This window comes from Pipistrellus hanaki (assembly GCF_964339955.1).
Source record: "Pipistrellus hanaki genome assembly, chromosome: 12".
Classification (NCBI taxonomy): domain Eukaryota; kingdom Metazoa; phylum Chordata; class Mammalia; order Chiroptera; family Vespertilionidae; genus Pipistrellus; species Pipistrellus hanaki.
Window position 1 is genome coordinate 17,332,943 of NC_140514.1, and position 14,902 is coordinate 17,347,844.

The 14,902-nt window shown below is 46.8% G+C and overlaps 1 protein-coding gene across 7 annotated transcripts in view; it reads right to left on the minus strand.

Annotated features, from left to right (window-relative positions):
• Positions 1-9,545, minus strand: part of MAP4K3 (mitogen-activated protein kinase kinase kinase kinase 3) — a 106,669-nt gene extending 97,124 nt beyond the window's left edge. For 4 of the 7 annotated variants that reach the window (XM_084901505.1, XM_084901504.1, XM_084901503.1 and 1 more), the window contains exon 1: positions 9,127-9,544. In XM_084901505.1, the coding sequence (XP_084757631.1) occupies positions 9,127-9,222 (96 nt within the window). In that variant the 5' untranslated portion in view covers positions 9,223-9,544. Of the gene's footprint in view, positions 1-9,126 lie in introns of all 7 variants that reach the window. The other 3 variants (XM_084901502.1, XM_084901501.1, XM_084901499.1) reach the window with 1 other exon arrangement.
• Between the last annotated feature and the right edge of the window lie 5,357 nt (positions 9,546-14,902).

Consider the following 14,902-nt stretch of genomic DNA (forward strand, 5'->3'; position numbering starts at 1 on the left):
AGCTGGGAGAAAGGTACTGGCCCTTATCAGTTTCTATTAGTTCAAAAGACACTGTTAAAGAATTGCTATTCTCCAGGGGGGGTGGGGGGATATTATTAGAGTTTCTTTAGAATAGCCACAGCAAGGAAATAATGAAATCTCACAGATACCGCTTTATTTCCTAATAAAACACGTAACATTGTGAAGTTCCCTTTGAATCACTGTTCTCCGTCCCATTTTCCTCCACAAAGCTGTCAAATGTTTCTACAAGACGCTTTTCACCTGGTTTCCCCCTTTTCCATTTCTTCTATTTGTTTTGTCTGGCCCGTCACCACTTACCTCGTCGCCGGCTTACGCCATGTAATCTTCTGAGTCTAACACAATTCTGGAAATCCCTGGGATTATTTTTTGAGACTCTGAAAGCTCAAAACTATTTTACTAAAAAGCCACATGCCCCCTTTTTACTGCGTTGGTTTTTTTCACTAATAGTGCAAAAGCAATGATGGTCCAACTGCTAGTGTCTTGTACACACCGAGGCGGCGGCCCCGTGATGCACGAGCAGTCACCCTGTTCCTCACGGCCACGCACGCGCAGGGGGAAAGAAAGGCCAGTTTCATTTAAGAGCGCCCTTGTTGAGGCAAACACATAAATTAATCGTACTAGGTCTTGGCCCTTGAATGCATGTCATTTTAACATTTTATGTGATGGAATGCTGCATACCAGAGTGCAATGGCCGTCTCCGAGAACAGCATGTGTGACTGCACTAGGCCACTTTTCCACAGAACACCATTTCTCCTGACAAACTGTGATTATTCATGCTTACATATTTGACATTTCCTTGAAAATGAACTGAATGGATCTGTCATTTCAATGAAAAAAACTAACAGTGTTTGTTGCAAGTGATGCATTTAGTCATTTCAGACAGAAATTTGAATCTTGGTAAACGTCTATCCACTGTCAATAAATTAAGACTGTTTTTTTTTTTTTTTTTTAAACAGAAAGAACTTTCTTACCATCTCAAATGTCTAAGAAGAGTTTAAATGTCTTATTTGAACACACCTAACTTTATGGCCAAATCTAAAATGCTTCTTCAGGGTTTAAGAACTAAGACAGGTACCCACAGTTATCATCTCAGGTCAAGGCAGCTGGAATTCTGAAGTGTGGCATCTTCCAGAACAACAACAAAAAGGATAGTAAGAAACAAAGCCACAGCAGAAAACATGATTTTCACCTCTTGAATCTAAGGCCTTTGGTATTAGGGAACAAAGCTCTCTTCCTAAAAGCTAAATTTCGTCACATAAAAAAGTAGTATGCAATAGGTACATATATTTAAAATGACAGTATCTTCATATATATATATATATATATATATATATACACACACACACACACACACACACACACACACACACACATATGTGTATATATATATGTGTGTGTGTGTGTGTGTGTGTGAGAGAGAGAGAGAGAGAGAGAGAGAGAGCAAGAGAGAGAGAGGGACCGACTAGAGGGCAGACGCTAAACGCCAGAATGGAAACCACAGGCATGGAAACATGGAACAGACTGATGAATCTCAGAGTGAAGGGGGGAAGGGGGGGGGGAAGGGCCGGAAGAGATCAACCAAAGATCTTATATGCATATAGAGGCCCAGTGCATGGATTCGTGCACTGGTGGGGTCCCTCAGCCTGGCCTGCGCCCTCTCACAATCCAGGACCCCTCAGGGGATGTCGGAGAGCTGGTTTCAGCCCGATCCCTCAGGCCAGGCCAAGGGTTCCCACCAGTGCACGAATCCATGCACTGGGCCTCCAGTACATAATAATAGTTATGAGCATTGCTTAATTTGCAGAAAATACTTACATTAAACCTCCTGACTTAATTTAGGCTAAATAATAATCCACAATGCTTAATTCATTCTGTACCCATGACTGCTAGTGGTCTAGGTCAAGCCCAATGCCACCTCCACTACAAAACTTGCTGTGATTTCTCTCAACCAGAAACAAGGATCTCTTTCCTCTAAACTCATGTAGCACAAGTTTATTCCTCATGTCAGTTCATTTACTCATTCCACAAATATTTACTAAAAGTCTAATATGCATCAGGCATTCTTTCAGGTTCTAACCACACAGTAAAACAAAACCCCCCAGCTTCCTGCATCCACATTCTCGTGCAGAGAAAGGCAGTGAAGAAATAAATATGGGGTGATGCATACCACAATGAAAGTTGGGAAAAGTAAGGAGCTAATTTTCTATGAAGCTAACCAAAGGTCAGGTCCCGCACGTGCATGGGCCTCTATGAGTTTTGGAAGCCCTGGCCGGTGTGGCTCAGTGGATAGAGTGTCGGCCTGTGGACTGAAGGGTCCTGGGTTCCATTTCAGTCAGAGGCACATGCCCGGGTTGTGAGCTCCATCCCCAGTCGGGGGGAGTGCGGGAGGCAGCCGATCAATGATTCCCTCTCAACACTGATTTCCTATCTTTCTCTCCCTCACCCTTCATCTCTGAAATAAAATTATATATATATATGTGCGTGTGTGTTATCGGGACATAGAATACTGTAGGTGGAGAGAAGCAATCAGATTGTTATCAGGAAACATTTTATGAGCATTTCTAATTAAATGTCTGAAGAAATCTCAGAAGAAAAGGATTGCAGCATTTTGTTGGGGTATCTTTTCTCATTCGAAATAAATATTCAGTCATATCTAATTTTTAAAAATGTTTTTGTTTTCTTAATGAGAGCTCCCCAAACTATAAAAACTTCAGGCCCTTGCAAAATCTGGATTCATCCCTGCTAAAAATGGAAGGTGAGGGCAACGTGCTGTTTTGTATAGGGCGGTAAGAAAGAGCCACATTCAAAAGGTGACATCTGAGCTGGGACCCGAAGGAAATGAACAAACAGTCCATATAAATACTCGAGGCCGGTGCATGAAATCTGTGTACTCTTGGGGGATTCCTCACAGTCCAGGAGCCCTTGGGGGTGTCCAATTGATGGCTCAGCACTGCTGCAGAGGCGGGAGAGGCTCCTGCCACCATTGCTGCGCTCACAAATTGTAAGTCCGGCTTCTGGCTGAGCGGCGCTCCCCCTGTGGGAGCACACTGACCACCAGGGGCAGCTCCTGCATTGAGTGTCTGCTCCCTGGTGGTCAGTGAGCGTCATAGTGACTGGTCATTCAGCCGTCGGGCCAAAACTGGCTCTCCAACATTCCCCAAGGGGTCCCAGATTGTGAAAGGGCACAGGCCAGGCCGAGGGACCTCACTGGTGCACGATCGGGGCTGGAGAGGGACATGGGAGGGCTCCAGGGTGTGTCTGGCCCATCTTGCTCAGTCCCGAATGGCCAGACCCCAGCAGCAAGCTAACCTACCGGTTGGAGTGTCTGCCCCATGGTGTTCAGTGCACATCATAGCGAGCAGATAAGCGGCCTTAGCATATCATTAGCATATTACACTTTGGTTGGTTGAACGGCCAACTGGATGACTGGACTCTTAGCATATTAGGCTTTTATTATGTAGGATAGCATTGGAGGAGGGAAGAATTCAAGCACAGGCAGCAAGTGCAAAAGTCCTGAGGCAGAAGCATGAGGAGCAGAGTAAGTTAGGAGGACAGAAGCAAGAGAAATACGTAACAATAAATAATACTAGATACTGACAGCAATTAGCAATTCCTGAGTACTATGTGTCAGGCACTGCCCTAAACATTTCCCTAAGCATTTCCATTTTACAGCTGAGGAAACTGAAGCACAGAGAGAAGGATTGAGTAATAGACTAGACTAGAGGGTCTAAACTACAGTCTGACTCCAGAACCCAGCACTAACTTTGCTATGCTAGAGGTCAGTTATGCAGATAATCTCTCAAATAGTAAGAGATTTAAAATGCCAGAAAAGGTGAAAATCAACAATGTTTTGATCTTAAACTATGATAACTAAGAGTAGGTACGCATTTTTTGTTCCTGTAAATTCTTAGTACCAAGTCTTGTCATTTTTGCTACTCCACCCACAGTCCCAAATACATTTCCGTTCATATTATCACTATTCAATGCAGTATGGTTATTCAATGTACTCTCAAGAGAGAACTACCAACTATTTATTCTCAATACAAAATAAATCATTAGATTTTCTTTCATAAGTAAAATATATATGCTTAATACACACACACACACACACACACACATCAAATCTTGGAAGTTAAGTAATTCCTTCAGGGAATCAGATCCATATCAAAATCACATAACCTGGAGGTTAGCCGTGTGTGTGTTTTTATAAATTATCCCATAGTCTGTTCCATCATCACTTTTCCTCTCCAATAATACTGATGTTGAAAAATTCTACATTAATTTACCTTAAATATTCAAGCAATCTTTCTGAAGTTTAGGAACATCTTCTCGGATACCCTTTAGACTTGGTTCTCCATGAAGTAAAAATAAGCATAACCCCAAATAACCGTGCTTTCTTTTTCTAAATGCCTAAGGCCTTCATGACCCTCCTCAGAGGTGCGGTTTCAGAACTAAGTTCTCCTGAAAAGTTCTTACATAATCTAAGAATTAGTGTTTGATGATATTACCATAACAACCTTGAAAGATGCAGTTACAAATAAGTCAATATATAATTCACTAAACATTTGAACACACTCATTTCCTGGTTTCACTGCCCAATCTTCAATTTTTCTCCTGTCAGCTTTCATACTGACTCCAAGCCTGTTTATATAGACTACCATGTGTGCTTAGCAACATTTTACTGTCTCTGCTTCAGAGGAAATGGCCTCCAAACATACATAGATAAAATAAATATACACATTTTCAAAGCATGTCCTACCAGGCACTGGTTTTAAGGACAAGCAATAAGCATTGCAAAGAATCCTTAGTGAAGTAAGTTTGGAGTTTGCTGGGTAAAGCCAAGTTTGACAGGTTTCTTGATCACAGGACTTCTCGGTCTTTAATACTAGACGCACGGTACTGCCTTCCCGGGAGCGTGCCAGCCACACTATGGAAAATGCCTATGAAGTCCAGGCCGGAAGTAAGAGATGATTCCAAGGCTTCAAAACTTATTAATGAATTACCAGCATTGGGGCTTTGAGAAAAAGGGGTATGAAGAGAGGCTTCTTTGAGGAAGCTGTGGTCTGTGAGGAGCTTCGCTGGATAACCGGCTAGAGCTCAGGAGAAAGCCCACGGCTCAGACACCTGGGAATCCGTTCACAGGGACTGGGCCAGATCAGGCAACTAGAAAAGACACTTCCCGAGAAACACACGGAGACTGGTCCTTCAAAGCATCCTTTGTGCCAAAACCGGTGTGGCTCAGTGGATAGAGCATCGGTCTGTGGACTGAAAGGTCCCAGGTTCGATTCCAGTCAAGGGCGTGTACATTGGTTGCAGGCACATCCCCAGTAGGGGGTGTGCAGGAGGCAGCTGGTCGATGTTTCTCTCTCATCGATGTTTCTAACTCTCTATCCCTCTCCCTTCCTCTCTGTAAAAAAAAAAAAATCAATAAAGTATATTAAAACAAACAAAAAAACATCCTTTGCCTTGCCCTACCTACAGCTTTAGTGTCTTTTGCATCTCTCTAGCACTATGGCAGAAAAACATCAGGACGTAAAGAGTTTTAGGGTAGGAATAACACAAATTAAACTGAAAATTTTCGTAAGAAAAGATAGCATAATGCATAATGCATGTGAAAATCATATCAATGTTGATAATGTGATCTGGTAAAAACAAAAACAAAAACAAACAAAGCAAACCAAAAAACACCAGCAAACAAAAACCAAAGAAAATACCTAATTTCTCCAAGGAAAACTCTTTCAAATGACAAACCTACAGGTCATTCTTTTGGGGGATCACTGAATCCTTTGAGAAGGTACTGAATGCTATTAGGTCATCTCTCCAGAAAAACATATATACATATAACATTAAGCCTACTGATTTCAGAGGCGTTCAGATGCCACTTGAGGACCAACCACAGCTCTCTCTAGCTGTCAACCCCCAGGTCCCTATTTAATCCTTGCTACAGCTATTTCATCTGACTGACAGGTCCTAGGAAAGCCCACAGTTAAAAGACATAGTTAAAGGCAAGTATTACTTCTTTAAAACACACACACAACTCTATCCCCATGTACTTTAAGACAGCACAGAGGAAATACATATATTTGCATTTTTTGGACCTAGAAAAAAAAAATCAAACCTTATTTGTTGAGTAAAATTCAAGTCATTTATTGAACACCGTAAACAGAAGGGCATACGATGGTAATACCTGCACAACAGAACAGCCCTGAGAAGCTAAATGATTTTATAAGGCCACAGAACTAGTAAGTTCCAGATCTTCCACTTCCCTGTTCAATGCTTTTTAACTAAACCATGCCACCTGAAATATAATAAGCATATCACTACACTGGAGTAGAATTGTTTTCAAAATAAAAATCCCTTAAAGCACCAACCTTCTAAGAATGACTATAAATAATTAGGTCTCTAACTTAAGTTACTTAAGCCATTTTTAGCACCTAGACGCTGACAAATTAAGGAGTAAATTACACATATTGGCTTTTAAAAACAAACCCTCTAATGTGTTCCTCTCTCATCAATGCAACTTATAAATTTAAAACAGCAAAACAAATGCAAAAAAAATGTTATCTTTACAGCACAAACATGATTACAGGCAAATAAATACAAATAATTAAAACTGTGGGTTATTTAGCAAGCAGTGGTTCGAATGCCAAAAACTGCCGGGAGTTTTTCTGCTCTGGGTCCCTGGTAACAGGAGAGTCTGACAGGTAGGAATGGGGCGTCTATCACATGACAGCCGCCTGGCAGATGACGACAGTGCGGCCTAGTGGGCTGCACAGCAGGAGCTGGGGGTGCCAACTGCTACTCAAAGTCCAATGGAACTCAGAGCCGGGCTACAAGGAAAACGCTGAGCTAACTGTGGGCCTCCATTTCTCCACTGGAAATCCAGTAACACATCCCCTGCCTGTGCCTCGTCTTTACAGAAGCAGTGCTGCCTAATGGTTACAAACGCTCAGGCTCTGAAGCTAACTGTTTTGAGTTTTGGCTTTGCCGTCTACCAGCTTTAGCAAGTTACCATAGCCTCCCTGTGCCTCAGTTTCCTCAATTGCAAAATAGAATTAATGGCAATGTCTATTTCACAGGGTTGCTGTGAGGATTAAGTACATTAACACGTGGAACAACCTTAGAGCACTGCCTGGCAAATAATAAGCACTCTGTAAATATTAGTTTTTATCATCATTATTTTAAAAAGATGACAAGATTAATCAATGTATACCTGTATTGCATATAGACGTTCTTAGGAAATTTACAGGCCTTAATTTGTTTACTTTTTAGTCAAGTGGCTTAACCAACAGCTGTTTTTTTTTTTCTTTTCTCTAAATATAGTAAGTGCACGGCCAATTATTCTTGTAAAGAACTGAAAAGGAACTCACTGTGCACACTGCCTCCTAAGACTTATACATCGGCAAAGTTTTAGTAACTTTTCGTCTGGATTTACAGAGGCTCCTTTACCAGCTGGATCCCTTCATTTCAACTTTTACAATCACCACCAACTCCCAAACGCAATAATGGCTATTTTTACATGAACTGTTGCAATAGCTTCCTAACTGCTTTCTCCTCATCTTCACTCACCACACCCAAGTAGATCTTTCAAAAATCCAAACTTAATCTCACTCTCCATTGTCCTGAGGGGGGGTCTGACCTCCTTACAAGATCTGAGAGGCCAGCGTGACCATCTCCCCCTCTGGCCGCGCAGGCCGCACAGGCATCCTTTCAAAGCCTCACCTCCAGGCTCGGAGCCTCCACAGGAATGTGTTCTATTTGGCATCACTCCCTCCCCATGGCCTCCGCCTCCCCGGAGGAGAGAGAGCGTTCCTCCTGTGACAGGCTCTCCTAATCCTAATCGTAATCCTTTCTCCTCTGCAGCACAAAATAAAACTGCAATAATCTTGTCCCCCCAAATTATAAACTCCAAGCCGGAACATGTGTGTCTTTGTTACAACCCAAGTGCTTTGATGCCCTGTACATAGCAGGTGTGCAGCAGACACCTGTCTGCGGAGGGAAAAATAAGTGATGGTGGAAAGCAAATCACCCACCAACCAAGACTAATGCAGAATGCTGGCTGCACCGTATGACACATCTAAGCAATATGCATGGCACCGGAGTAAAAGTAAAATAAAAAAATAAATAAATAAATAAACCTAGTGCTTAAACGAGGGCAAAATCAAGTCAAGGCGATGCTTTCCAAAGCCAAGCTAAGCTTTGTGCATCCCCAGGTTTGTGTGAAACAGGAGTTGCTCCACTTGGGTTACCAGTAAGAAGATCCACAACTAAATCAAGACTGCCAGCACCTTTGGCACTGCCCGCCTCTCTTCTTGGCAGTCGCCGCGAGGCCAAGAGTTGAGCTGGCCAGGGGAGGAGTGATTTATCTCCCACATTTAGAAGTGGTCTCTCTTAACAGCAGCAATGCTGTGCTACTCCTCATGGGCTTTGAATTCTAACCTTATCAAACCAGGACCTTTCCAAAGCATTGAATGCAAGTGTTGTTGCTGTTTGGATCCCTGGGAAAAACAACAACGCAATTTTAATACGGCCTCCAAGTCCAGCTGGGCTTGGGAGAAAAGTTTCTCCTTCCTTTAAAAAAAAAAAAAATCATGCTAACACTAGATCGCCTTTCACCAAAGAAAGGCGTTCCTTAGGAAAAAAAAGAAACCGGTGTGCCGATGATGCTACAAGGCTGAAGCATGGAGGGGCTGTGGATGGGAGCTGCCCAGGGTAATCCTACCAGCCCGGGGCCCGGTGGGCGGACAGCGGGTCCGGCCAGGTCGGTCTGCAGCACCCGGGGCCGACAGCCGCCAACCCCCTGCGGGCTGGCCCGCCGCCCCGCCCCGCCGGGCACCCGGCGCCCGGCCCCGCGGCCCGCCCAGCCCTCCGGGGGTCGCGCGTCCCGGGCACAGGGCTCAGGTGCGGGCCGGGCGGTCTCGGGGTTCACCATTTGGCCCTTTGTTCGTTCCCAGGCGGCGGAGGGCGCCCGGGGCCCCGCTCCGCCTCCTCCCCCGCAGCCCCGGGCGCCCGCGCCGCCCGCCGCCCGGGCCCCGCCGCCGCGCCCCCTCCCCCGCCCCCGCCCCCGCCGCGGTCGGGACCCCGGGGCCGGCGCCGCGCCTTCACCTTGTACACGTCGCCGTAGGTGCCGCTGCCGATGCGCTGGATCAGCTCGAAGTCCTCCTGCGGGTTCCGGCGGGACAGGTCGAAGCCGGGGTTCATGGCGGGCCCGGGTGCCCCCCGCCTCCCTCCCGGGCCGGGGAGGGGGGGCGCTCAGGGGGCCGCACGGAGGGTGGGAAGCCGCGGCCGGACCCCTGCTCCCCCGGAGGTCACAATCGCCCGGCTCCCACGCCGCGGCCGCCGCTCCCCGCCCGCCGCCGCCGCCAACGACGGCGACGACCGGGCTAACCGTCCCCGCCCCCCGCCGCCGCGCCGAACCGCGGTCACACCCACGGGGAGAGGAGAACGCTCGCAGCCCCTCGCTCCGGGGGAAGCTCCAACATGGCTTCCGCCTCCGCCGCTCCTCCCCCTCCCCTCGCTCCGGCGCCTCCACCCTCCTCCCCTTTTCCCGGCTCCCGCGCGACTGCGCAGCCGCGATCCCGGAGGGAGCGCTCCCGGTCCGTGCGCGCTCCGGGCCCGTGCGCGTCCCGGGTCCGTGCGCGCTCCCGGTCCGTGCGCGCTCCCGGTCCGTGCGCGCTCCGGTCCGTGCGCGTCCCGGGTCCGTGCGCGCTGCAGGTCCGTGCGCGTCCCGGGTCCGCGCGCGCTGCAGGTCCGTGCGCGCTCCAGTCCGTGCGCGCCCCGGGTCCGTGCGCGCTCCGGTTCCGTGCGCGCCTGCCCGTCCCGTGCGCGCCCACCCGGCTCCGGCCCCGCGCGCCTACCCCGCGGTGCGGGCGGCCGGCCGAGCTTTGCCCTTTCCAAGTGGCCTAGGCTTTCCCGGGTACGGAAGTGTGCGGGGGCTGCAAAGGTCCGATGCCCGAAAAGGACTGTCTGCCCCAGGGACCAAGCTCAAGGACCTACCCATGTCTGATCCCCTGGATGACAATGTTTGACTTTGCTGGATCGGGTCCCAATCCTAAACCGGAGGAATAGCTTTCATTTGCAAGACAGAAAAGGTCCCCGATTTTAGAAGCAGGTACGCATAGGACACAGACTTACTGGAACTGTGGGGAAGGGGAAAGCCCCTGAAAAAAGTGAGCAGTGATTGCCCCGATGATACCCGACACCCTCGGGCCCTTGGTGTTGGCCCGCCAGGATTGCAAAAGAGGGCAGGCCGAGAGGGCCAGCAGGGAGGCGTGCGGCGTGGGCAGGGCATGGGAAGCTCGAGGAGCAAAAACACGCGGAGCGGCCGCCAGCAGCCGGTGTGGAGGGCGTGGGAGGCAACGCAGAGCAAAGAACTAAAAGCAGGGATTGACTTCTCACCAGAGACGAGTGGATTATCAAAGACTCTGGGCGGGTACTGAGCAAGCTGTCAAGCAACCTTGCAAAGAGGAGGCGGCGCAGGGTGGAGGATGGACGAGTCCCATTCCTGCACCTGCAGTGTAAACACGTGATGATGACCTGGAAGCTCTTAACCTGCCCAATGCCCCACCCTGCTCGAGACCCAGATTCCCAGCATTACGTCCAGTCTACGTGGACACCAGTGCTGTCCAAGAAACCACGTAGGTAGGGAGGGTTAGTTTTCTGTTCTCAATAAATTGCCCACTAGGCTTTTCCAGAAGGTCTGATCAAGTAGGTGGCGGCCACTTAGGCAATACCACTTTGGAGTGTTACTTCAGAAATGCTTTCCTAATACTACCTTTAGGCACCACACCTTCTGACCAGTAATATTCCCCAATGCCTGCTGGCTCCTGAGAAACTAGATCTCATCAAACCTGTTGGGGATAAAATAAATACAATCAAACAATAGCCACGCATACTACTTACGGTTAACTTCATGCATTTTTACCTTTTCAATCCTTTCTCCTATCGTAAGACTGCACATTTACCAAATTCCCAAAGAAGTTTACTCTGAGTACCTATGGACAAAAAGGTGTGTTGAAACATGACCATGTATTCAATGATACAGGTAGCCTTTCAATTGTCTAATTTCTAATTAAAGTATCAGTCATAGGAGCATATTACTTGAAGCGCTCCCCCACGAATACTTATCATTGGATTTCTCCTAGACGGGTCTACCTTAAAGCTCCTGTGTCTTGAGAATTAAACTCCTGACTACATGTTATTCCATGGCCAAGGATCCTGCTTTTGCCAGTTTAAGGCACTTGCTGGGGCCTCTGAGTGCAGGCCTTCGCTCTGCTTGTCCATATTTGGAGAACTCTTTGGCCTCTTTAAACAGGATAATCAGCACAGGATGCAGGTAAGCAGACCCAACAAACTATCCCAAACAGGAATCAGTTGCGCTCTCTTTCTTTGCCTTTTGAAAGCTGGAATGCCAAACTCTCAGGATTCTCGGGACCGAATGCTGCACGGGACCGTTCTAATGGTTTCACCGTTTTGTTTGCTAGGATTATCATCTGTGCAGATAACTTTGCATTTGCATCACTAATAGACTTCTTTCAAAGGGGAAAAACATTTCAGCAGGGCTTTAAAGTTTTGTTCGTTCCTTTTTGGCAGGGCCAGCCCAGTCCTCTTGAAAAGAGATGGATTTCCATGTAAGGGCCTGATTTATGCAATTAACTGTTCACAAAGCATAAAATTTTATGTTCTTTGTAATGTCTACCTACAACCATATCTGATGTCCTTTTTATTCTATTCTAACACTCACTTTGCTAGAAGTAACACTAAATGATCACACTTTCTTTGAGTCAGAGAAATAGCTTCCCTCTTCTATGATTGGAAGCATCCTTAGAAATCATCTAATCCTCTCAAATAAAAACTACTTCGCAGCATCTCTCCTGCGTTTACCGCTGTTTGGAGGCAGCAGGTCCATGGATTCATCCCACATCGTTTTTGCTGTGACGTGGATGAGATGCCGCAGGAACCGAACTCTTCTTTACTTCAATTAGCCTGTGGTAAAGCTGGTTTCATTATGTCATTTCACCACAGTTCCAACAACCTAGGAGCATATTAAGTGCCTAAGGACTTACTGTATCTGCAGTAAAAGGGTACCCACTGCTTCCAAGACAATTTGCCTCATTCTAAGATAGTGCTAGTAAATTATCACCATCATAATAGAAAAACAATGCTATCTAACATACCAAGCGCTTACAAGGTGCCAGGACTGGAGTCAGTTACTGCCCATGTATTATTTAATTCTCATAACAACTTGCTGATCTAAGTTATGATGATCTGCATTTCCCACCCCCCAGACACAGGCAGATTAAGGTGCTCAAGGTAAAAAACAGAAAACTGAAATTTGAACAGAAGTCCTATGACATGAAGGCCACTGGTCTATACTCTGCTGTATAGTGTACCTTTTAAGTATTCTCTTTTGCTAGGTGGTATAGAACACAGAGAAGAAAAGCCAGTCCTTGCCCTCAAGATGTTTGCAGCCTCACAAATGTGTGCGAAGCACTGGGGAGGGACATTCATGTAAACAGTAAGCCATAGGAATGCTGCTAAAGCTAACATTTGAAGAATGCATTGTCGTTGGCCAGACGGATGGGGAGGAGGCGCCATCCTCCAGGCTGGCTGCTTAGCTGCAGCCCCGTGAAGCACCCACTCCCACAAGCATCACACAGGAGGGAGACCATAAAGGCATAAAACAGTAGTTAGTTGCCTACGTCTCCAAACCACTCTTTAGTTCGCTCATTGGCTTAGTGATTCCTTTGTCTCCGCACCAACGCCCTGTTTCATAGCCACCCCTCACATACAGCACAACCACTGCCCGCTTTCAGCACACCAGCAGCTCTGGAAAGGAATACTGAGCAAGCCCTAGCTCCAAGGGGGCTCACCACAGCCAGGGCATCCGGCAGGGGAGGAGAGTCAGACACACACATGGATGTGGGACAACATGGCAGAAGCTTCCAGGAGATTATGGAGCCTCGCTAGCACAGCTCTGAGCCAGGCTACCTGTGTTTCCGTCTTGTCTCTGGAGCTTTACTGAATGACCTTGGGAAATGCTTTCAAACTGAGGCTGTCATCAAGAGTCAAAAAGAAAATACATGCAAAAGGCAGTAGTGTCTGGTATCACAGTAAACCCACCCGGTATTAATTACTAATATTTTGAATATTTTAGAATGTTTTAAGGGCAGGTAGGAATGGGGATGGAGATATGGTTTAGAAAGCAAATGCAACCATATATATATATACATATATATACATATATATATATACATATATATATATATATACATATACATATATATATATATATATATATATATATATATATATATACACACACACACACACACACAGTAGGTCCTCGGGTTAGGCCGGAGATCCATTCCTATGGCACACTGCAACTTGATTTTCGCCATACGTCAGGACACACCTACATAAACACCTACGTCACTCACGTGGAGCACATACACAGTTGTAATGAAGTGAAATAGTAAAAAAAAATTTAAAAGAAAGATAACAGTTCCTGACCTTTACTTGTGGTAAATAAAAAAACAACAAAAAAAACACACAAAGCACTTATGTACATACGTCGAAATGATGGAACTTTTAAAAAAATAAATAAATGGGAGATGGCGACATAACCACAAAACGACATACATCGAGTCCTACGTAACCTGAAGACTGCCTTTAAAAGCCAAGTGCCTGGAATAATGGAATGATCAGAACAACCAAAACGCCTGATTGCTATGATGTGCACTGTGATGCCCCCATTCCCCAACCTCCCAAGGCCCTCTCCCCCTGCCAGCCCCACTTCTGATCACCTCCCACCTTGATCGGGGGTGGGGCCTGCCAGCCATCTGCCCATATCCCCTACCCCCTGCGGGCCCCCATCGAGGCTGGCTGGCCAGACCCCACCCATGCATAAATTTGTGCACTGGGCTGCTAGTCTATATATATAAATGTCTAAGCAACCATTAAAACGAATCGAGCAAATGGTCAACTATGATGCTCACTGACCACCAGGGAGCAGATGCTCAATGCAGAAGCTGCCCCCTGGTGGTCAGTGCACTCCCATAGCCAACCTCCTGGGGTGGGCCAACCTCCCGTGGTCCCTCCCCCACAGCCAACATCCCCAATCAGCCTTTCCTCCCTCCCCCATCCCATGGCTGGCCAGCCCTGATCACCCCAATTGGAACTGGGCGAGACAGCTCCAGTTGGCCCTGATTGTCGGCCAGGCCGAGGGACCCCACCCGTGTATGAATTCATGCACTGGGCCTCTAGTATGTATATAAGAGACCTGAATTAAAGCTAGAAATGCTGAGGAAGGAAAGAAGGGAAAAGAACCCAGGAGATAATTGGAAGATGGAATTAACCAGTTGGAAGAAGCAGGCAGAGACATGGGTACCATGTAGGCTTCTGGCGTACATAACTGGAGGATCCCAAAAAGGTGATAACATTTGCCATAATAAAGGGAACTGGGATCCTTTGGGGCAGGGGTCCTCAAACTTTTTAAAGTGGGGGCCAGATCACGGTCCCTCAGAGAGCTGGAGGGCCGGATTATATGAACTACTAATTCCTACTGTAACACCTCGGCTGCGCTCACTGCCCAAAAAACCTGGCGGGCCGGATCAGACTCCTCTGCGGGCCGCATGTGGCCTGCGGGCCGTAGTTTGAAGACCCCTGCTTTGGGGGATGGCTTTAGCACTGGGTCAAAGTAGATGATTCTCTTTTGTACCTGTGTTATGTTTGATGTATTCAACTGGAAACATAAAATTAATGATAAATATGTAGGGCGGACAGTTGGAAAATATTTCAGGGCTAATTTTTAAGTTTAACGAGTCATAGTTCAGAAATGTTTATTGAGCATATATTATGTGCCACACTCTATTAGGTTTAG